General features: G+C 34.6%; 1 protein-coding gene across 1 annotated transcript in view; it reads left to right on the top strand.

Annotated features, from left to right (window-relative positions):
• AQR (aquarius intron-binding spliceosomal factor) overlaps nucleotides 1–24,193 on the top strand; it is a 95,136-nt gene that overhangs the window by 65,903 nt on the left and 5,040 nt on the right. Inside the window, exons 23-32 of the mRNA XM_044232040.1 lie at nucleotides 951–1,061; nucleotides 3,826–3,935; nucleotides 6,840–6,975; nucleotides 9,083–9,292; nucleotides 10,887–11,024; nucleotides 14,938–15,009; nucleotides 16,060–16,247; nucleotides 16,897–17,068; nucleotides 19,239–19,409; nucleotides 23,160–23,245. Of these exons, the coding sequence (XP_044087975.1) occupies nucleotides 951–1,061; nucleotides 3,826–3,935; nucleotides 6,840–6,975; nucleotides 9,083–9,292; nucleotides 10,887–11,024; nucleotides 14,938–15,009; nucleotides 16,060–16,247; nucleotides 16,897–17,068; nucleotides 19,239–19,409; nucleotides 23,160–23,245 (1,394 nt within the window). The remainder of the gene's footprint in view (nucleotides 1–950; nucleotides 1,062–3,825; nucleotides 3,936–6,839; nucleotides 6,976–9,082; nucleotides 9,293–10,886; nucleotides 11,025–14,937; nucleotides 15,010–16,059; nucleotides 16,248–16,896; nucleotides 17,069–19,238; nucleotides 19,410–23,159; nucleotides 23,246–24,193) is intronic.

Below are 24,193 nucleotides of genomic sequence, written 5' to 3' on the forward strand. Positions count from 1 at the left end.
TAGGTCTGTTAGCAATGAATTATCTTGATTTTTCTTCTTGTGAGAATGTCTCTAAATCATCTTCATTCTGTAAAGACACTTTCACTGGACATAGAATTCTATGGAGTACTTTCCTTTCAGAACTTTTAAATGTTACTCCACTTCCTTCTGGCTTCAATGGTTTCTGAATGAAACCCACAGTCATTAGAAACATCCTTTTCCTATATGTAATGTTTCATTTTTTTCTGGTTGCTATTAAGAGTTTTTCTTTAGTTTTCACCTGTTTAATTAAAATGTGTCTGGGCTTGGATTTCGTTTCTCTTTTTTCTTTTTTTAAGATTTTATTTATTTATTTGACAGATAGAGATCACAAGTAGGCAGAGAAGCAGGCAGAGAGAGAGGGAAGCAGGCTCCCAGCTGAGCAGAGAGCATGCCCAGTGCATTCTCGATACCAGGACCCTGAGATAATGACCTGAGCTGAAGGCAGAGACTTAACCCATTGCCCCTGGTGCCACCCAGGTGCCCCTGGGCTTGGATTTCTTTGGGATTATTCTGTTTGGAGTTTGCTGAGCTTCCTGGATCGATTTAAGTCTAATTTAAATTAAATTAAGTCTAATTTAAATCTAATTAAGATTTAGGTCTTCTGCCAGATTTTAGAAGTTTTCAGCCATTATTTCTTCATATATTTTTTTCTATACCATAAAATTTTCCTCTTGTTCTAAGACTTCAGTAGCATAAATGTTGGACCTTTTAGTATTGTCCCATAGATTGCAAGGCTCTGTTTATTCATTTGTTTTCAGTCTTTTCTCTCTGCTTATTTTTCTGTTGCTCTATCTTCAGCTTCACTCTCTTGTCAATTCTGTCATTGAACTTATCCAGCAATTTTTAAAATTTATCTCTCAGTTTTAGAATGTCCATTTTCTAACAATGTGATAACTTAGGAGTTTGATATGTATTCATCTCCTGTTTAGGTTGTGGGTCCACCAGGTACTGGAAAAACAGATGTTGCAGTCCAGATCATATCCAACATCTACCATAATTTCCCAGAGCAGAGGACTCTGATTGTTACTCATTCTAATCAGGTGAGAGTGTGTATGTGTGTGAATGCGTGCATGTGCACACACATATATAGGGTGGATGGTAGGCAAGATAAAGGAGGGAGGAATGAATGAAAGCACAGTGGAGATTTCTGCTTGTGTGATAACCTGGTCATAGGTACAACAGAATACTGAAAGACTGAGGAGTATAGTGTTTGCTGTTTAGTTACTCTTGGATTGTTACTGGTCATAACCAGACTATATCAAGAAAATAAAAAAGCAATCTTTTATTTCTAATGGAGAGGGTCAAAATGTGGGAAAGCTAAGAAGAATTCTTGGATGTATGGTCAGGTATTTAGATTAAATTAAATTGCTCCCCACCATCTTGCATGCTATGCTGAAGCTTTGAGATTGAAAGCATTAACCATTACTGGTAACATTTTTTTTCTTTTAAGATTTTATTTATTTGACAGGCAGGCAGAGAGAGGGGGGGAAGCAGTCCCCACTGAGCAGAGAGCCCAATGTGGGGCTTGATCCCAGGACCCCGAGACCGTGACCTGAGCCAAAGGCAGAGGCTTTAACCCACTGAGCCACCCAGGTGCCCCTGCTGGTAACATTTTTTATCCTTTAGTAGGATGAATATTACCAAAAGACTAAGACTCAAATGTATTAACATTGGATTAAGTTACATATCCTTATGAGGTCTACATATGAATATGTATCACATGGAAGGACTACTTTATGCTGTAGATTCAATATGTAAGTCATTTATAAACCACTAAAGCAATAAAGACAAACTTTTCTCAAATAATGTCTGAAAAATAATCTTTATATCTATGTGTGTGCTATGGTAGTTCTTCTAAAGCTGTTACTATCATAGAAATGAGTAGGACAACTAACATTCACTAGCTCTTTTGTAAAATGTGACGGGCAGCTCTCAGAACATCATGAAACTTGCAGCATAGTCTAACCTCCAAAGGTACTTATGTTCTCTAAGTGGTGATTTCAGTTGGCCACTTCCTTAAGAGTTGATCTGGGTTGGTTTTTTTTTTTTTAATTTGACAGATCTGGGTTTTTAGAATGCAAAATGTCACTTACTCTATTATTTATCAACTTTTAGTATACCAGTTTTTAAGATTAATGCTATCCAGCTCATTCACTTGTTTTTATATCTTCAAAGTTTTTAAGTAATGGTGGTGTGTTATTCTACAATAATAACAATATTGTACTAAATTGTATATAATTATATAATACAAGATTGTTCAATAATATTGTATACAGTAATAAAATATTATAATAAAATTGTGCAGGGGGAAAAGGTTGACCTAGGCTTTATCTTAATTAAGGAAACAAATTATGTAAAGGCCTTTTTTTTCTTCTTAGTAAAATTTAATCTGTAGTAATCTTACCTATATCCAGATTCTTAAAATGAATAAAGAGTAATTCATCTGTTATTGTTTTTACATGGTATTTTTAGTTTTGTCGTAACTTGATAATAACTTTCTGTAGAATCTTCTACTTACGATTGATTTGTATAGTATAATTAGAGAGAAGGTTGTTTTACCAATATAACAGAAGACTTCATTGTTTGCTAATGAATGACCCTTGATAATCATATCATCCTCAGTGACATCTATTAAATTGTTGATTTGTGGCTTTTTTACAGTTGTTTCCTTTCTCAGATCTTCAGTTGCATACTTAACTGCAAAAAGTTCTTCGGTATTACTTTAATTCATAATGAAGTCTTGCAGTTTTTTCTGAGAGTGCAGTGTTGGAGTATTTTTTGTTCTCTAAATCTCTGTGGTTCCTGAGTTTGGATAATGAATAATGCCATGTGGTCTGATCCATTGGATCCCAGGTTTTAAATGAAGAACATCAAGAGTTTTGATACTGGGGAATTTTTTTCTGAAAATTTATATTGATTTCTTCAGTATCTGAGCTCTGACTGCTAGAATTTTGACAGCAAAGAATATCTGTTTTTATATTTTATACCTGGATATTTATAAGACTGGATGTTGACTTCATGGGCAGATTTAGATTGAGAGTAGTTAAGACAGATGTTTGGCTGACTTTTAAATGATATCTTTAAAATTAACATTATCTTTCCATACTATGGAACTTTTGCCTTTCTGCAACACATTGTAACTGCAGATGGTCAGGTAATTAATACTAGGATTTAAGGGAACCGTAAATATGAGCATTTCATAAGTAGAAAGGAGTGACCTCTAGATGGCTTCCATCAGAATAGTGTGCAATAAATGAGTTCTCTACTCATTGTTGTATAAAAAACTTTAGACCTTTGGCCTAAGATTTGAATGAAGCTCTTTATCTTTCTACTCTGTGGTCCTCTTGATGTATTGTACCTACACACTCACTATCTGAGAGTCCTCCAACCACAAAAATGTTTCAGTTTTCTGCAACCCATGGGTATTCTATTGAGTGAAATCTTGGTGTGGTCATTAATGATTTTAGTAACTGTTACTATTTGGGGAAGACAGAAACTGATCCGAAGCCTTTCTTTTTTTCATAAATTAGAAGCAAAGATTTAATGATTAGATGGTTTTTATGGTTTTCAGTTAATTAGTTGACCAAAATGTATGTGGGCAACAATATCAGGAATCAAGAAAAATACTGTTTCATTTAGATTATAAATGCCCTAACATAAGACTTGTTTCTGTGTTTTGAAGTTGATTCTTTTCTGACTAGGCAATGTTCATTCTTTTCTATCCTAAATTTTGGTTTTTCTTACTTTTGAAGAAGCTGCTGGTTCATTAGAATTCACCATCATCCTCTTTGTTTTATTTTCCAGGCCCTGAACCAGTTGTTTGAGAAGATCATGGCTTTAGACATTGATGAGCGCCACCTCCTGCGTCTCGGTCATGGGGAAGAAGAGCTGGAGACAGAGAAGGATTTCAGCAGGTAAGCAAATGAGGATGAGTTTTGAAATGATATACAAAACAATTTTTAACCTTCTACTCTTTTTCTTTATTAAAGAAACATCAAGAGACAAGAGTCAAGCGTCGTGAATAATACAACTTGATTCTGAAAGGTTCTAGCATAACCTACTTGTAGTTGACCTAAAAGTCTGGCCATGGTCTCCCTCAATTCCAGTTCTTTGTGTTTATGCCATTTTACTAAAGAATACAGTTACTTCAGTAAAGAGTTATCTTTTTCATTTTTTAAAATTTGTATATTGCCGATTGTTCTCTATTTATTGAGATAATTTTTAATGTTGCCAACTCAAACTGTATGAGTTTACCTGATCCTTTCCATATTTCATACAGACATTTAATTTGTGTGTATTTTAGGTATCAATTAAAAAATTTAATGAAACACAGTGGAAGATTAATGACAGTATAAGCTTTGGGGTTGTAAGTCTTGTTACAGGTACTTAATTGTCATTGAGCTGGATTTTAACATTACATGAAATAAAGTGACTAAAATTTTACAAATCAGATTTCTTCTGCTGTTAGTATTTTAGGTGTTCTCTTCAAACTTTCTTTATAATAGTTCACTTGTTTATATTTAAATCCATTTTGAAAGCATGATTTCAGTTAATAATCATAACTAACAGCTGCACATATTTAATACAGCCTTTGGCTATTAAACTTGACCTTTGACGAAATTGATCATAGACATCAAAAGAGCTAAAGGAGTGTTAAATTATTATGTTGCATCTATTTTGAGTTCCTGTATCACAGAGCTCACCAAACATTTGTTAGCTTCTAAAAAATCATAGGGCAAGAGCAACACACATTAAGTTATTTGGGGCTCTAGATTCTTAATTTGGGGTTAGCCAGAGATAGTTCTCTGAATTCTTGCCATGTATATTTCTTCATATTCCACTTACAAAAGTGAGCTAGACTCTAAAATTTAATAATCCAGCATTTAGTGAACATAAAGTTGCTGGTGAAATGCTAAATACTGTAATTATAATTATACTGCAGTAGAATTTATAGTTTTTTTCAAAAATATTATAATAGTACAGAAGTAGAACTGTAAAAAGAATTCAGGTAATACCAAGATTCTGAAGAAAAAAATACTTTTTGCTTTCTGATATATAAGCTAAGCCCCAGGTCTTATTAGTAGGTATAAGCTTGTTCAGTTGGGTATATTCTTTAATTTCTCTCCTTTTATTGTAATTAAAAAGAAAAATAGTATCATTTCATAATAAAAGTGGTATCATTTTCCCTAAAGAAAATTTTTTAAACTTTGTGAGATAGTAGAAAGGGAATCCATAATTCTACTACTGCAAGACAACTTTTGTTAGTCTTCTTCTTAATAATCATCTGTAAACATGCTATTATTCATAATTGTATACATAGCTTCTTTAAATTAAGAATTTTTTAAGCATAAATAGATTTATGAAATAATGGAATTAATAGTACACAGAGTTCCATTGCATATTTCTTTTAAAATTTAACCCTTATCACAAGAATTTTGGTATTTTATTACAGTCTCCTTATAAGCATCTTCAGTTTTTTTCTCATTACCAAAATGTTGATTATAGAAAAATCATTCAATTCTAGTTAAGCAAACAGAAAGAGGTTACCTGGTATAACATTTATTTCCTTCTAAGTTGGAAAATTCTTTAAACATAGACTCTCTCTTATATCCCTTTATTCTCAATCATTCTTGCTGGCTCAGAGGTGAATATCTGATCTGTGGAGCATTCAAGAAGATGATTTCTCTCTGTCCAGTCTTTGAACATGATAGCAGCAGTGTTTGTGTTTACACTATTTTAATTTTTGTTTAATGTTAAAAGGTTGCTATAGAAGGTACTTTTTTATTATGGAAAGAGTTCTGGTTCACTGTTTTTCTCTTAATTACATGCCTCTGAGTCAGGTACTCTTCAAATTTCAGTTTTATTACTTATTCAGCAAGTATTTATGAACCTACTAGGTTCAGGTGCGGGTCTTTGTGCTGAGACAACAAAGAATGATCAGATACATTTTTAAATTACATTGCGAAGCCTTTAGAACTAATCTACTTATATTGTAATGTAAAACAGGGTTATTCAAAGCAGCCAGTCTGTAAACTATGTATTCTTGGTCTGTGATAAGATGAACTAACACCAGAATGCACTGTACTGTTTCCCTCTTTGTGAAGGTCTTGTTATTTAAACAAAACAAAACAAACAAACAAAAATTATTTAAATGGTGCATTTGGTGATACAGTTGATTTTCCTTCCTCACAGACTATTAAGATGTTTGCAGATCAACACTGATCCAAGAACTACCATTTACATTAAATATAAACAGTGTTTTCTACTTTATTTTCCTATTTGCCCATTTATAGTTTCTATTATGGTTGGTTTGGTTTTTTTTTTTTTTAAGATTTTATTTATTTATTTGACACAGAGAGAGAGATCACAAGTAGGCAGAGCAGCAGGCAGAGACAGAGGAGAAGCAGGCTCCCTGCTGAGCAGAGAGCCCAATGTGGGGCTCAATCCCAGGACCCTGAGATCATGACCTGAGCCGAAGGCAGAGGCTTTAACCCACTGAGCCACCCAGGTGCCCCTATTATGGTTTTTTAAAAAATATATTTATCTGAGAGAGAGAGAGAGAGACGGGGCACGGGAGTGGCTGGAGGCAGAGGGAGAGAGAATGTTAAGGAGACTCTGCACTGAGCATGGAGCCCAACAAGGGGCTCAGTCCCACAATCCCAAGATCATGACCTGAGCTGAAAACCAAGAGTTGGATGCTTAACTGACTGTGCCACCTAAGGCGCCCCATTATGATTTTCTCAAATGTTTTGCTGACAGTATCCTTATAAGTTTCATCATTACATAACTTTGCTTTTTTGCTTAATTGAAATGTCTAGATATGGAAGAGTTAATTATGTCCTGGCTCGAAGAATAGAACTTTTAGAAGAAGTTAAACGATTACAAAAGAGTCTAGGGGTTCCTGGAGATGCTTCATATACTTGTGAAACTGCAGGCTATTTCTTCTTATATCAGGTGAGAGATTTCAGAGTTTTTAAATCATACGGTCTTCAGTTGGACACTGAGATGGGTTCTTGAAATTCTCTTGAAAGCCTGTTTTTTTTGTTGAGTGGTTTAAAATGTATGCTGTTGCCAGAGCTATATCTGTGATTATTAAATGTTTGTATTTCCTATTATCTTTTATTTTCTTAGCTAAATAGCTTCTCTTGATGACTCATTCACTGAAAGGCCAGTGTTGCTACTTTTTAAATTCTTTTCCTTTTTCTTTCTTGCTACTGACAAATTTTCTAGTCTCTCTCTTTGTTTTCATTACTATAGAAATATAACTAATTTTGCTAGCTACCCAGTGGTAACAAAGTACCATTCTGTAACCTACTGCTATTCATATTAATGAACTAATGAAGAGAAACATAACTCTCCTTTCAAATTTCTAAAAATAAATTACGTTTTAGAACTGATTTCAGAGTAGTTAAAAATTCTTTTGACTTCAATTTAAAGGTGTGCTTTTGCTTTGGTTAGGGTTAATTTTTTAGGTGTGAAAATCATTGAGAAGTGGAAAACTAAATATTTGAACAAAAATAAACCTTAATAGTCATTTGGTTTACTAATAATTTTAAGGAACTTAAGGCATAATTATATAATGGAGAATTATATGTAACTTTGTTCTCTTTGTACTCATACTATTTGTATATTTTAAATCCAAATTGTAACACTGAAATTTTAAAATGTGTAAGAAAGAATACAAAAGGTTAAAATAAAAGAATAAAAATAAAGAATAGGTGTATGTTCATAAGCAGATACACAGACCAGGTCAGTCCATTCAAAATGATCAGATTTCATGGTTTCTTATGACACAGAGAAGATAAACATCATCTTACAAAGTAGCCTGCATTGGACACAGGCAGTTTAGAACTTCAAATAATGGATAATATCATGCCTGAATGTGTATTTGGCACAAAATCAAAATCACTAGGCTCTCAGTGAAAACTACCTTTAAAAGTAGGAGAAATAATCTAAAAATTTGTGGAGGCTTAAGTAATCGATTTGAGAAAAACGAACTTGGAGCCTCACGGTACAGATCAACAATTTTCAACATGTAAGAATCGCCCTGGGAAAGTTATTTTAAAAGTAAATTGTCAAGGTCTGTCCCCAGAGATTCTCTTTCAGGAAGAGGTGGCATCCAGGAATCATCTACATCTTTATTTAGCCTCTTAGATGTTCTGCCTAAGAACCACTCTTGGATAAACCCTGACTGGGAGAATTACCAAAATTGAGATTAAGCAGGAACCTCATGGTAGAGGCATAGTAAAATGTACCAGGATAACTACATCACAAAAGTCATAAAATGAGCTTTCAAATATATACTCAGTTTAACAGAAGTGCTTTGTAAATATACCAAAGAGAATTGGAAAAATCATAAAGGTCTAGGAGAAGGGTTGGCATTTACTAAAATGCTGCTAAAGTAGGATTTAATGTATATGGAGAAAAACTGAGATAATGAAAAAAATATCAGAATTTCTTTGTCCAGAGAATTGGGGTTTTTGTTTGTTTGTTTGTTGTTTAAGCATCAGTAATACTTTTTTGAGTATACATGGAGAATCTGAAATGTCTGAGATAAAGTCCCATAGGTGACCCTGAGGTTCTTTCTGGTTTATGTATATTCATAAATTATTTATATTTTTATTTATCCTTACATATACACATATATTTTTTCTTTTGAGAGAGAGCATGGTGGGCAGTGTGGGCAAGCAAGGCAGAAGAAGAGAGAAAATCTTAAGTGGGATTCATACCCAGCGCAGAGCCCAACTGGATCTCACAACACTGAGATCATGACCTGAGCTGAAACCAAGAGTTGGACATCTAACTGACTGAGCCACCCAGGCACCCCTAGTTTCTTTGGTTTTGATTAAAGAGCCTTTGTTCAATAATCTTAAAGTCACCTATTAAAAGGCAGTCTGTCAGTGACTTGGATAAGAAATAGTCCCGTTAGGTCAGGGATTGCTTTTCTTTTTCTTTCCCTTTACTTAGTAGGTCTTATTTTTACCGGATTTCTTTTTTATTTTATCATTTAAGACATAATAATTAAATAAGAAATCTAATCTCAAATCCCTTTGTTTCACAGGTCATGTCTCGTTGGGAAGAATATATCAGCAAAGTGAAAAATAAAGGTAGTACACTGCCAGATGTTACGGAAGTCTCCACTTTCTTCCCTTTTCATGAATACTTTGCAAACGCCCCTCAACCCATTTTTAAAGGCCGATCTTACGAAGAAGACATGGAAATTGCTGAAGGATGTTTCAGGCATATTAAGAAAATCTTCACTCAGCTCGAGGTAAGGATTCTCAGGGTTTTTTTTAACTTGCCTTTAAAGGCTTTAAGTTTAGTTGTTTGGGTTTTTTTTGTTTTGTTTTTAATGAGGTCAAATGGAATATTCACATTACAAACCAGATTGTTACTTTTAAGTGAGATTATTGAAAACATTTATAGTTTTAGTTCAAGACTGAGTAAAAATTGAGGTTTAAATTCAATCCCCATTGCTCTGACTTTTCTGGTGTAAAAGGCTTTGCATTTAAGAAAGGAATGCTTCCCTCAAGAGATTCAACAGTGTTTCTTTGAATTGGAATCTGAGAATGCCACTTCCAAATGATGGAAAACATCATTGGAGGACTATAGCAGCCTCATAAAGGATTCACATTCAGGCTCAGATTCCTCAGTAAGATGATTTAGGATTATTCCAGGTAAGAGGGGCAATGACCTTATCTGTTTTGTCTTTATACCTTTTAGATAAGATGATATCTCTACTTCACATAGTATATGTTGAGTAAATATTGATGTATGGTTTAGGTAGGGGGTAGGTGGATAGATGTAGGTACAGAATAATAAATATATAGTATAATAAATAAAATTTTAGAACCTATAAAACAATAATATTAGAGTATGTTTATGATTATAGAAACAAAGTAAAAGAATAAAAGCATTTAATTCATAATAGTAGTTGTCTTGGGAGGGGTAGGGAGAGATTTAAACAGACTACTTCTCCTGTATCTGTCATGTTTTAATTATTTAGAAAACAAAAATGTTAAAAATATCTAAAGTATGGCATAATGTTCAAAATTTATAACACTTGATATTAGGTACTCTGCTTAGGCTTGTTTGCTCCTCACGTAATCTCTGTTGTCCATCATTTTACCCTGCTCTCTGGGGATCCTCTGCCATGGTCAGAGGTGGAGCTGATCCTTGGAGGTTTAATTTCCTGGCCTCCCATATTAGCTGACTTCTGGCTGGGTTTAGCCAATAAAAATGTGACAGGAATAGAGAAGCTAGGATATTTCTCCACCAGTTGTCTTGGGTTTCATCTCTTTCATGGCCCTAATTTTTGTTGGCCTGGCTTGCTATGATTGTTGTTGTAGCTTGTTCTGGTACCCCAGTCCCTGGGCTCTGAAAACACTGCCTCCTTCTCTTATCTGTTCTAGCCTAGGAATGGTCAGACTTCCTGCTATTGCTAATCTCTGGGTTGCCTCAACCATTCATTCCCTGGCTGGCTTTTGTGCTCCATTGTCACCTGTGAAACCAGACCCCCTGCATTAAATTTCCTTTGTTATGAATACTTGAAAAAGTTTCTGTTTTTGTGGAGGGACCTTGAGTAGATACTGTGGTGATAGATATTTTATTCTGTATTCTTATTAATAACTGTCAATATTTTACCTTATACAAAAAATGGTCCAAATTATAGCTTCAGTGTCAGTTACTATATGAACTCAATTAGTACGTAATTAATAATGAACAGAATTGTAATTCATTAGGCTTAGTTTATTATATATTTATATTAATTAGGAATTAAATCTGATAAACTGGATTATGTGAATGTATGCATGAAACGTGTTTATTTTCCTAAAATACTCTCTCCCTGACCCCCACTCCCATAGGAATTCAGAGCTTCTGAACTGCTTCGAAGTGGACTGGACAGATCTAAATACCTTCTGGTGAAAGAAGCCAAAATCATTGCTATGACATGTACTCATGCTGCCTTAAAGCGACATGATTTAGTCAAGCTAGGTTTCAAGGTGGGGACTTAGAGTTTCGTTCCTCAGTTGATTAGCCGTTCAGCTATTAGATTTCTCTTTCCTCTCTTTTTCGTTTCTTGCCTTTTTCTTTTTTTTTTTTAATTTTCATTTTTTTATTTTAATTTTCCTTTTCTTTTCCTTTCCTTCCTTTACCAAGGCCATTTCCCTTGAAGACTGGCTTACCTCTTACTGAAGTTCACATTTGTAATTACTTAAAAATGTCTTTTCTGAAAGTGATGGTAATCTCTGATGTTTATATGATTAGTGAAATCTAAATCTGAGTTTTCTGAGTCTGTTTATCAGTCATATGTCCATTAAATAACATAACCATATGATTGTCTAAAAAAATTCTAATATTTGTTAAGGTAAATTGATTTTTCACTGTGTTAAAAAGATCTCCAAACATAACTAAAAACTATTTAAAAAATTTGACAGTGTTTTTCACCTATTAGACATTTATATGCTTACATTGTTCATATTTTAAATACACATCCACTCCCACTAATTTGTTCATTCAGTAGATGGAAAGCCTTCCATATGAGGATATGGAGTACTCTTATAAGACTGTAGATGAGATAGTAAAATGATTACATCATATGAAAAAGACACAAGAGCTAATGGGCACCATAGCCTTGATAACCTATGACTTGTTTAAAATGGAATGTAATAAATAAGCAGTAAATTTGAATTTGCAGGCTCTTTATAACTTTGCTAGTGATACTGGCCTAAATTCTGACTTTAATGCAAAATCATTTAACTTCGCTGCAGTTGGTTTATCTGTGTTTAAAATAGGGTTTGTGTACTGGTTTGAATTCAGAGTTAACATTAAGCATTTGTTGTTAATGAAAGTGACTGACAATTTTTAAATGTGAGCTCACTGGAGGATAAGTGCTAAATAAATTCAAGGTGATAGAATAGTTGCTATCTTAGACTGAAGGTTCCTCAGCTGCAAGGTTAGCACAAGCATGATAATTTTATTAAAAGGTACTGTGAACTTATGCTAGTGGTGTGAATTACCCTTTTGCAAATTATTAGTGAGAATTTTCATCTAAATACTTTGTTCTTGGGACTGACATATAAAATATGCTTTGTATTTGATATTAAATCATATTGGTTTAATAAGGGAAATGATACAATCATAATTAATATTTTATGATGTGCAGCTTTTTCACATGCACATTTTTTTTTTTAAGACTTTATTCATTTGAGAGAGAGAGCGTGTGAGGGGAGAGGTCAGAGGGAGAGCAGACTCCCTGCCAAGCAGGGAGCCCTATGTGGGACTCAGTCCTAAGACTCCAGGATCATGACCTGAGCCAAAAGCAGTTGCCCAATCAGCTGAGCCGCCCAGGCACCCCTCACATGTGTATTCTAAAAAAAGCAGTACTTGGACCCTATCAAACTTTGATTAATCATTTGCTTACATGGTGCTATACATATATAGTTAGTATAAGCGCTGATAGTAGTCCTTAGATCTTTTATATTTTTAATTTTGAGGTTTTATTTTCGTCAAACTTCCCCTGTATCTGGTTTAAGTATTTAAAAAACTTGTAGAGCTACTTCACCTGGAGAAGTTCAGTCCCCTACTCCCCTGATCAGCCATTCTTTCAACTTTCAGTATTTTCTGTGTTCTTTTTATCTGTATCAATAAAGAATGTTAAATTTGCATTCAGGGGTGCCTGGGTGGCACAGTCGGTTAAGCGTCAGTCTTAAGCTCCGGTCATGATCCCAGGGTCCTAGGATTGAGCCATGCTCCCTGCACAGCAGGAAGCCTGCTTCTCCCTCTCCCTGCCACTCCCTCTGTTTATGCACGCTCTCTCTCTCTCTGTCAAAAAAATAAATAAAATCTTTATAAAATCAATCAAATCAATCAATATGCTTTTTTGACATTGTCTTTTGACCCTGTGCCATCCCCAGGGAGACATGCATGCACAGTCATGTGCTCTTTTCTTTCCTTAATGTGCCCAATATGGTTATTTTATAATTTTGCTTTGTGATTAAAATTGCCTTTTAAAAAGCAGAATCTATACATACATTTTTTTGTAAGTTAATTTGCATTAGATTTTCAGAGTTGTTTTTCAGAAAGCAGGCTCTTGAAACCATCTTGAGCTGCTCCCACTCTGTTTTGCGTATCATGTCTATTATCCTCTGAGTCCACACAAGAACTTGTGAGAAAATGTGGATCTTAGAACTCCTTCTCCTAATCTTCCACCGGGATGACCTAATTAATACTTGTAATAGGGAAATTCAGCATCAGATAGAGCTAGAAAAGACACCTATCCACATACCTTTAGGTATGTTCAGTAAGAAACAGTACAGAATTGAACCTTAACTTTCATCATTGGATGTCCAGTTGAAATTCATGTCAGCTACTTGTCTTAGACAAACAAATACAAGCATAGTTTGGTAAAAGTGAGTAGCACAGAAATTACAGTATATGTAAACAATTCATTTAAAAACAGAGTTAATAGGGCACCCTGGCAGGATGGCTGAAATTGAAAAAAAAAAAAAAATCGTAATGAAATAAATAAAAGACAGTTAATTTAGCATAAAGAGTAAATATGCTCCTACCTTCTACCTTCCAAGGAGACAAAATAAGAGTAGAAAACTTCAAAAACACAAAACAGAGGAACTGTAATTTGTATTTAGTGATTCTCAAAAAAGGTATTTTACCAATAAGACAAGGAAGAGGATGTCACACTAAGTTACAAACAGAATTAGAAGTGGAGGGGAAGGAAAACATGTTGAGAATAGATCTAAAAGAGAATTGAGCAGATGGGAGAGCAGTAATCATCAAAAAAGAATGAAATTTCTTAATGTTGGAGAAAGACTTGATTTTTTTATTATTTTATAAATGTGCAGTGCCTGATGTTACTGGAAGCTGGGATAGTGGAAGGATGCAGGCATCAAACAAGTAAATATACAGATAGAATTACAAATTGTAATGTCCTGTGAGACAAAGGAAGAGAGTTCTGTGAAATCATGTTTAACCTGGGAGGTCAGAGAAGACATGGATAAAGTGGGTTTTAAGCAGGTACTTTAAGAATGAGGAAGAGCCAAGCAGACAAAAAATGAAGAGTGAATGGTATTATAGAGCGCCTAAGGCCAGAATGGTGTTGCCAGTTCTAAGAAAATGAAATATGTCAACGTGGTTGAAGCTTAATTAGTAAGGAGTAAGGTGGCATTTAAGGGAGGAGAGGAAGATGGGTCAAATTGAATATAGGCCTGATTAATACAGCTATTACAGGCCTTGTTCAAGGCTCTTTCCTAAGATAATTGGAAGCCAGTGAAGGGTTTGAAACCAGTTGAGCTGATGCCTGTTGTATCAGTGGTTTAGGAGAGGCAAGCCAGGGAGGGGCTAGTAAAAGAGATTTCTGGTAGTAGTCAGAGCGGTGGCTTAGAATTTAGTGGTGGTGGTAGTGGAAATGGTGAGAGAGTTCTGAAATAAAATTGCATGCTTTGATGGACACATTGAATGCCAGGGGTAAAACAGTGGTAGATTGTCAAGTGCTGGGTAGGAGTCATAAGGGGGAAAAAAATACCCCAAACTGCTACCTGGGGTAAGAATACCAATGGAAATGACCTCATATAACCATAAATTCATTCTTGCTTATGTAGAACTTAATGAACTGAACTGAAAATAACTAAATTGATATGCAATGCAAGAAATGTTATGTAGGAGATCTCTTCAAGGTAAAATTATGTATTCGGGGGCTTCCCTGAGGTAACAGACTTGAACTAGAAAAGCAGGGGCATCATGATAAAAAAATCATGAACTTTCTGTTTGAATAATTTGTATGATATTTTTATCTGAAATTATTTGGGGTTTCTTTGGATAGTTGTTATAGTTATGGTGGTAGTTTTTTGGCTTTCAAGCTGTCTTTTTGACAAGCTTTCCTTTTTCTCCATCTCTCAGTATGACAACATTTTAATGGAAGAGGCTGCTCAGATTCTGGAGATAGAAACTTTTATACCTCTTCTTCTACAGGTAAGAAATGGATATCTGAGACAAGGAAAGTAGAGTTTGAAGAATTCTGGGGGACAGTGTCAAAAAGCTACACAGTTTTGGGGTGCTAATTGTCATAATTACATATTCTCTTTAACTTCATTATGTTTGCTATTCTATTTTAAGCCTATAAACGTCCTTTAATCTATTCACTGGTTATTTAGTAGTTTGTTTTGTTTCCGGGAGTACTATTTAAAAATTCATAGTTTATCTTTTAAGTTTTGAAAAGACTTAGTAATTTTAATCAAGAAAATTACATTGTTACGCCGTCTAGAGGGTAGATGAGCTATTTTTTTCTCTTCCTTTGTGAGAGTTGTTTCTAGACTTGTTTTTGATGTTCACTGAGTACATTGCTTTTCTTTATTTTATGCCTTAATTTTTCTGAGTGAAATGGCAATGTTTAAGAACGTTTTTTATTGTACAATAGTCTTTACTATGGAAGAGTTAAAAACAAAATGTGGAATTTCCAGTTTAAGAATAGATCTAAAAGTTGTTTTATAAGCCAACTTATTTGGGACTTGGAATGTGTTTTATCAGGGTATGTTTCAAGGAATAAGATGTATAAAGTAGCAAATCGAAGTAGTAGTGTGGGAAGTTAAAGACATAATTTTTACTGTTTTGGAGATTTTCAGTCTGGCTCTTGGCATGATTGTAATATAGAGTATCTACTTTGACATCTGTCCATTTCATTGCTTGGGTGTCTTTTTCTTTCTGTGCATCATTTGCCCAATTCTGACCTGAGCATCCCTTGGCTTGCCCTACCTGTTAAAGTAGGGTAATTCCATGCTCGCCTTCTCAATCCCTCCACCCTCCCTCACCCACTGTCAGTCACAAGGGTGACAGCACCTGTTTGTGGTTCACAAGTCATTCTGTAAACTTTCCAGATTCCTCTCTGTGGAACTGGTGAATGAGAATTAGTAAGCCAGTAAAGCTGTTTTTTAAATAGCAGGACTCTTGAGCAATTGGTTATAGACTAACAGGACAATATATTAATCAGAGTATTTTTGTCATCTCCTCACATTTCATTTCTAGAATCCTCAAGATGGTTTTAGCCGACTGAAACGCTGGATTATGATTGGTGATCATCACCAGTTACCTCCAGTCATTAAGAATATGGCCTTTCAGAAGTATTCAAACATGGAACAATCTCTTTTCACTCGCTTTGTCCGGGTTGGAGTTCCTACTGTAGATCTTGATGCTCAAGGAAGAGCCAGGGCAAGGTAAAGGAGCCTTAAGTACTCCCTATTTAAGGACCCCCAGCTCCATGGTCCAACTGTTTGATAGTATGTTCAGTAGAGACTCTAGAATTCCCTGCATCTAGGAACCTGCCATCTACAAATCTGAAAGCACCTGTATTGCCTTGTGCATGGGGTGTGAATGATCGAGTTATTTCCTACACTTAATTCACTGATATTAATTTACGTGAGTTGTGAACCAAAGCTTCTTTTCACTGTCCCTTGCCCTTTCTTCATGTCCCCAGAAGATATACAGTTAATATCATTTTGAAATCTAAAACAAAAGGTGAACAAGAGAAAAACACACCAGTTCTTACTTATATTAAGTATATAGGCTCTCTCTCATAATTACCTCAAAGTATTCCTCAGTTTACAGACTTCCCTGATTTTTTTTATTTAAGGAGTAAATGAGCATTTACCTCATAAAACAAATAGTTTCATTTTTATAATATCATCAAGTCTGCTGACCTTTGGTTACTTAAAGCAGGAAGACAAGTTAAAAAAGGATTATTGCTAAAAAGATGAGTGCAAAATAGTTAAACATGAAAATTAAAAGGAAGTACACACCCTCTTAGGAATCCAAATTTTGCGTCACTAATATTTCCTGTTTGGCGGGCTTTTTATCTTTGGAAAGCTTATGTAACCTCTACAACTGGAGATACAAGAATCTGGGAAATCTTCCCCACGTGCAGCTCTTGCCAGAGTTTAGTACAGCAAATGCCGGCTTGCTTTATGACTTCCAGCTCATTAATGTGGAAGATTTTCAAGGAGTAGGAGAGTCTGAACCTAATCCTTACTTTTATCAGGTAAGAAAAACGTAAAACTTCTAAGTTTATTTTGCATTAACTAGCTGAATTACTACCTAAATCAGTGCTGTTAAACCATTTGACTAGCCACTGAAAAAACAGAATTAAGTTGCCACCTCACACACAACACAAAATTCTGTTTCAGGTAGATTCAAGATATGTACACCAAAGAAGAGAAACTGTAAACACACTAGAAAGAAGAAGATAGTGATTTAATATATAATATATACATATATAGTATATATATATTTATAATAGATAACATTAGGGGACAAAGGTCTTAAGCTCATTACCAAAAGCAGAAATCATAAAGAAGAATGTTGATTGAGACCAAAATTTATTTCCAAGATTTAACAGTGGGTTGAATTCTGAATATATATATATACAGAACTCCAGTAAATCACCTTTTAAAATAACACCCCAACAGAAAAATGCAATAAGGATAAGAATATGCAGTTCACAAAAAAAGATTTGTAGCAAGTAAAAGACACTAGAGTGTGTATTCACCTCTGATAATACTCAGTGTGGAGTAGGTTTAGGGAAATTTTATACTCATGCAATGCTAGAAGGAAAGCAATTTGGTGAACAGATTGTCAGTATGTATTAAAAGCAGTGTCCTCACTCTGAAGAATTTATCCTAAAAAAATAAATGGGCAAGTTTGCAAGGACTTATATACTGAAATGTCTATCAGATCTTTTTCTTTTACCACATATTATTTTAAAAATGAGAAAACAACCAAAGGATATATCAGTAGGGGTTAATTACATTAGTACCTATTCCGTATAATGAATAGGCATTAAGTACGATAACATTATAACTTCGTTTACTGACAAGAAAAACGTTTATGCTATATTAAATGAAAAAAAAACTAGGTTGTAAAATATATAGGGTCCTTTTTTTTTTTTAAATATTTACTTATTTATTTATTTGAGAGAGAGTGAGGGTGGGGGAGTATGGGCTGCAGAGGGAGAGGGAGAGAGAGAATCTCAAGCAAACTACCCCCTGAGCATGGAGCCCATCACAGGGCTTGATCCTACAACCCTGAGATCATGACCCAAGATGACATCAAGAGTCAGATGCTTAACAGACTGAGGCACCCAAGTGCCTTGTCCAATTTTATTTTTTAAGAGGTACAGCAAAACATGGAAGTTTACACAGATAATCTACATAAAAAGATCCAGCAGCATATACACCAAAAGGTTGGTTGGTTGATTGTTTCTTTATCTATACTAGTAGAACTAACACTTAAAGGTAGTTTGCTATCAGTAGACAGTGGAAAAATTCATACACATGTAGCTGCTTTTTTCTCCTGTCTTCCAAAGAACTAGAAAAGTTAAATGGGAGAGGTAACTCGGGCTGTGAGAGTATCTCCAAGAACTAGAATATAAATGATTTTTCTAAAGGTGTTCCTGAATGGTACTTTTGCCTTTAAATGAAAACCAGCTTCTTGTCTTTCTTTTTTGATTCATGTTATGTTTTATATTCTTGTTTTACTTTCTTCTCTCATCTAATGCTTCTAATTTAGTCTCTATTGTACCGGACAGAGCAGCCTTGTGTGCACTTCCACACTTTCAGATTCAGCTAAGCATAAACATAAGCCAGACCCAGCAATTTGAGACCACATTCTCTTCCCACTTAAAGTGGTCTCTCTATAAGGAGAGAACAAACACAAAAAATACTAAGAAGTGTGAGGAAAAAGAAAAAAACATTGCCCCAACATTGAGAGTGCACTGCAGTACGGCTAGATACATATGCTATTAGACTGGATTTTCTACTGGCTTCTTAGTCGGTGACCTTGCTTCTTTGTAATAGTTTTTCTTTTATACCTACAGTTGCAATACACTGCAGCAGAATATTATTGATCTGTATTAAGACTGTTGTGGACCTAGAAATATTAAGCCTTTAAGTTGGTAACTTTTATTTTATGATGAGTCCATATGTTGCTAATACATTATAAGTGTCAAAGAAAAGTAATTACCAGATATTCTTTTTATTTATCAGTGTTAACCTAGGATAGGATTATTCCTTAGTTTTATGAAAGGTGTTCACTTGTCCAAGTTGACTTCACTTCTTGAGGTGTGATAAATGAACAGTTGTGCCACTTACTCATTAGTTTTGCAAAATTGAAAAAGGAAATAAATGCATAATCTTATCATTTTTATACTACAGAATCTTGGAGAAGCAGAATATGTGGTGGCACTTTTTATGTATATGTGTTTACTTGGTTATCCTGCTGATAAGATCAGTATTCTAACAACATATAATGGGCAAAAGCATCTTATTCGTGACATCATCAATAGACGATGTGGAAGCAATCCATTGATTGGAAGACCAAATAAGGTAATTTTGTGAATATGATATGTTCTGTTATTTATCATGTTGGCAAGATGGGAAAATTTTTTTTATTACGAGTTATTTATATTGTTCTACTTTGTCTCTTTGCTATCTCCTTTTAAGACATAAGAAAATAAAATAATAGGAGCTATAAATAATTCTCTAGCAGTCCTGTCTGACAGTGTTATTGGTTTACTATGAACTTCTGTCTCAACTACCACATTGAAGATTTTGTTGATGGTAATCAGAAGTAAATGATCCTGAAACTTTTTGTTGGTAAAATGAAGGATAATAAAATTACATTATTTATGTACTGTTGTAGTAGAAGTAGGATTGTAGCTTTTTAAAATTATTTTTCAAAGGTATAATTTGTACTGTTTTATTGGTGTGTGTGGGAGAGTGTTTTTTCTTGAGAATAAGGGAAGATTGTAGAGTACCTTTGGACTTGAGGATTTTTTTTTATACTTTTATTTTTTGTGTCATATGGAGTAGTATCAAGTACAATGCTTGATTATATTAATAAAAGGCTGAAAGTTTAGAATAACAACTGTATTACTAATGATGAAATTAAGACTGGTTGTAAACATGGCTGTATAGAAGCTCTTTCACTTTTTCTTGGAAATCATCCAAGAATAGCAGGAAAATGGGAGGAGGGAAGGACAAATGATATTTTTAGTGAGATGACACAAATCAGAGGACTAAGATCAAGGAGAAAATTAGGAAGAAGAGAATTTAGAGGACCAGGCTTGAAAATACCGTGGAAACACTTTCTGAAGGTGAGTGGCATACTCTGACACACAAGAGCCATGTTCCTGTTACAGAACAGTGGGTATGAAATTGGGGTGAACAGGAGCCTTCCTGGTCCCAAACTGGTTCAAAGAAGCAGAGCCATGCTCCCCCAAAAGCAGACTTGTCTTCACAGTAGCAGAGGCATGTAGCTGGCATGTAGCTAATCTAAGAAACCACTTATTCAGTGATGAAGTAGAAAAAGGAACCTAGCACGAGCTCAATTTATATAGGGAAAAAAGGAGGACATCAGAACATACCGACAAGACATTTGCTTCAAAAACATGTTGGTCTGGAACAGATGAAAACTTTGAATACACATTTGGCTGTGAATTTTAAAATGCTTAATGAAGTAACCATTTCTGTTGGGGAAGGCTACAAAGCAGAGAAATTTAATAACTCAGGAAGAGATGAACCGTGAGCTGGAAGAAAATAAAAACACAGAAATGGAGACAAAGTTGAAAGGAGTACAAGGACATACTGAATACTCCACATAGAAAGTGCAAATGAGAAACTAGTAACTTTGAAATGGAGACAGCTTGAAAGTAGAAGAACCTCAGTATCTGAGTCCTTTTATTTATAACAGAAAAACTTAAATAATGAAGGAAAGTCTCCCCACCCCCCATCTCGTAACAAGAAGACAAAAGTGAAATGGTTCCAGGACTGGGTTACAGAGTGACTCCATGGTGTATCAAAGACCAAGGTGTTCATTTCATCCTCCTCCTTCGCCATTCTGAGTGTGTGAGCCCAGTTCCCAGACAAGCTCTCCACATGGTCGGGTTGGCAACAGAAATTTCCAGGGAATATATCCCCACATAAGAGCAAAAGACTAAAATCCAAAATATACAAACTTCTGTAACAGTCATTGTTAAATAAAGACAGCCCAATACAGAATTGGCAAACGAATAGTCACTTCGCACGAGAAGACATAGGAATGGCCAATAAGCACATGCAAAGTGCTTACCATCATTCTTTGTGTCAGGGGAATACAGATTAAAACTATAATGAGGTATACTGCACACCAAATAGGTTGGCTAAAATTGACAAGATTCACAGTGCCACACCGGTTGTTGGCAAGGATGTGGAGCAACTGGAATCTGAATCTAGAACAATGCTAGTGAATGTGCAGAGTGGTACAGGAAAACAGCTTGACAGTTTCTCATGAAGTTAAACACACTTACTGTACAGTTCAGCAGTTTCACTCCTAGATATTTATTCAAGAGCAGTGAAAACATAATGTCCACAAAATACTTATACTATGAATTGTAGCTTTATTCAAGATAGCCCCAAAACAAATGCAAACTGCTACAGCCACTGTGGAAAACAGTATGGCGGTTCCTCAAAAAGTTAAAAATAGATCTACTCTATGACCCAGCAAAGAATACAAAAGCACTAATTCAAAGCGGTACACACACTCCTATGTTTATAGCAGCATTATCTACAGTAGCCAACTTATGGAAGCAGCTCAAGTGTCCATCGATTAATAAATGAGTAAAGTAGATGTGAGATATGTGTGTGTGTGTGTGTGTGCGTGCATGTATATGTGTATGTATATATGCATGCACACACAGTGGAATATCATTCAGCCATTTAAAATGAAATCCTGCCATATGCAACAACATGGATGGAGCTAGAGAGTATAATGCTAAGCAAAATAAGTCAGAGAAAGACAAATGCCATATGATTTCACTGATGTGGAATTTAAAAAATGAAACACGATCAAAGGGGCAAAAAGACAAATTAAGAAACACTGAGTTACAGAGAACAAACTGATGGGGAGGAGTATGGCGGGTTGGGTGAACTAGGTGATGCGGATTAGGGAGTACACCTGCCATGACAAGTATCAGGTGATGTGTCGAATTGCTGAAACACTGTACTGTACACCTGAAACTAAAATAACACTGTATGTTGACTACACTGAAATCAATTTTTAAAACAAAAAAGCCTCAACCAGAAACAATCCAAATGACATGAATGAGTAAATGGATAATCAAATGTGGAATATTGTTCATTCAATACTATTCAACAGGCAAAAGGTATGAACTTCTAATGGCCACAACACATGGATGAATTTCAAAAACATGCCCAGTGAAAGAAGCCAAACAAAAAAAGTATATGATTCAATTTTTAAGGAATTTTAGCCCGGCAGAAAGTAATCTATAGTGACAGAAAGCAGATCAGTGTTTGCCCAGGGCTCAGGGATACAGTTTTGACTACAAAAGGGCCTGAGGTAATGGAAATCTTCATTGTGGTGCTTATCTAGGAGCATTTATTGTCAGAATTTATCAAAGTAGATACTTCAAGTGAATGCGTTTTATTATATGTAAATTATACTTCTGTGAAGTTGATTGAAAAGAAATGCTTTGTAAAATTCCTAAAGGTATGGACCGTGAATTATAGCTTATGCAGATAAGCACTTTAACTTTTTTTTGTTGGATTAGTGAAAAAGAAATAGATGCCTGAGTGCCAATATTAGACTAAAACCTGCATGAACTTTCCTAATTGTATATATAGTTTCAAAGTGAATAAAAAGTGCTATGAAAATTACTTATATTTTGTGTGTCAGAAGGTGCTATCTGTGAGAACTAAGAATATATCAAATAATAAGTGAGCATACTGAGTTATACTGCTGGGCATCAAACTGGGATACCAGGTCCTTGCGTCCAATGTGTTGAGCAGTCTAGTAGAAGACTGTTTATTCTATAGATAGTAATTTGGTTGTCAGCAGAGGTAAAGATCAGTGCTATAAGTGTAATAACAGGAACATAGCCTAATTTGGTTACTAAGGTTTATTTCTGTGTGTTCATTAACTGGTTTTCTCAGTTCCAAGTATATGATCATGTTTCCTTTTCAGGTTGACTATCTTAATGATAAGATTTTTATTTTTGAAATATTATTTAAATTCTCTCTCTAAAGTTTTATTTATTGTGCTTTTGAAAATATACCTTATTTCCCATTTTTTCTTCTTAGGTGACAACTGTTGACAGATTTCAAGGTCAACAGAATGATTATATTCTCCTTTCTCTAGTAAGAACCAGGGCAGTGGGCCATCTGAGGTACATAAAGAAAACTTTTAATATTATTGAAATTTATTATCTGCTTCAATTTTGAACTTCTTATTAATTGTTATGGCAGCATTTGGCTTGGCAAGCTTTTTGTTGGAGTATAACAATATCAGATTCTTGCAGAGTGTACTATTGTCATTGCTTCTGAATTTTTTCAATCTTAAATATTTTAGTACATTTACTTGTTAGTCTTCAGTAACACTCAGAGATAGGATTTTATTATAAAATCTTAGTATCTTATATTTGTTGGAAGCAGTGTCAGAAATTTAAAAACGTAAGGTGGTAAAAGGAGTCTTCAGAGTACATTTTTCATTGCACAGGATTTCTGACTTTTTTTTCCCACGCAGTCTTTCAGCTTCACTGTTAGAGGATAAAGGAACCATTTGTTCTCCCCGGATTAAGAACTGTCAAAACAAACAATAATCTATTTTTATCATTTATTGTGATGTATTTATGTGCTAGAGATTTATGGGAATAATATATTCTTATTACAAAGCAGCCATTCAGTTTTATATAAACCTTCATCTCATATGACTTACTAACAAAACTAATGAGAGTTTGTTTTATTATTTTATTTGGTAGATATAAAGAGAAAAGTCTCTAAGCTCTCTCCAAGCTCTCATAATGTTGTCATAAGTCAAAATCTATTTGGAGCTTAGCCCAGTGATCAAGTTGCATCAAACTGATAACTTTTATGTAAGAGTAAACAAAGATGTAATGTTTTGAGAAATTGTTTCAAAACTATTGCATTCTAAAATAGTTTATTTTTGCTTACTTACCAAACATGTATTTGGAGACAAACTTTTCTAAAAAGCATTTCCTTTTCCGCATTAAGATTTATAGCTGCTGTTTGAATGGGGCATCATTATGATTTACATAATTAAAATATCCAAAACTCACAGTATGAATATATGAATAATGCCTCGTCCCCTCCCCATC

This window comes from Neovison vison, chromosome 13 (genome assembly GCF_020171115.1).
Source record: "Neovison vison isolate M4711 chromosome 13, ASM_NN_V1, whole genome shotgun sequence".
Taxonomy (NCBI): Eukaryota; Metazoa; Chordata; class Mammalia; order Carnivora; family Mustelidae; genus Neogale; species Neogale vison.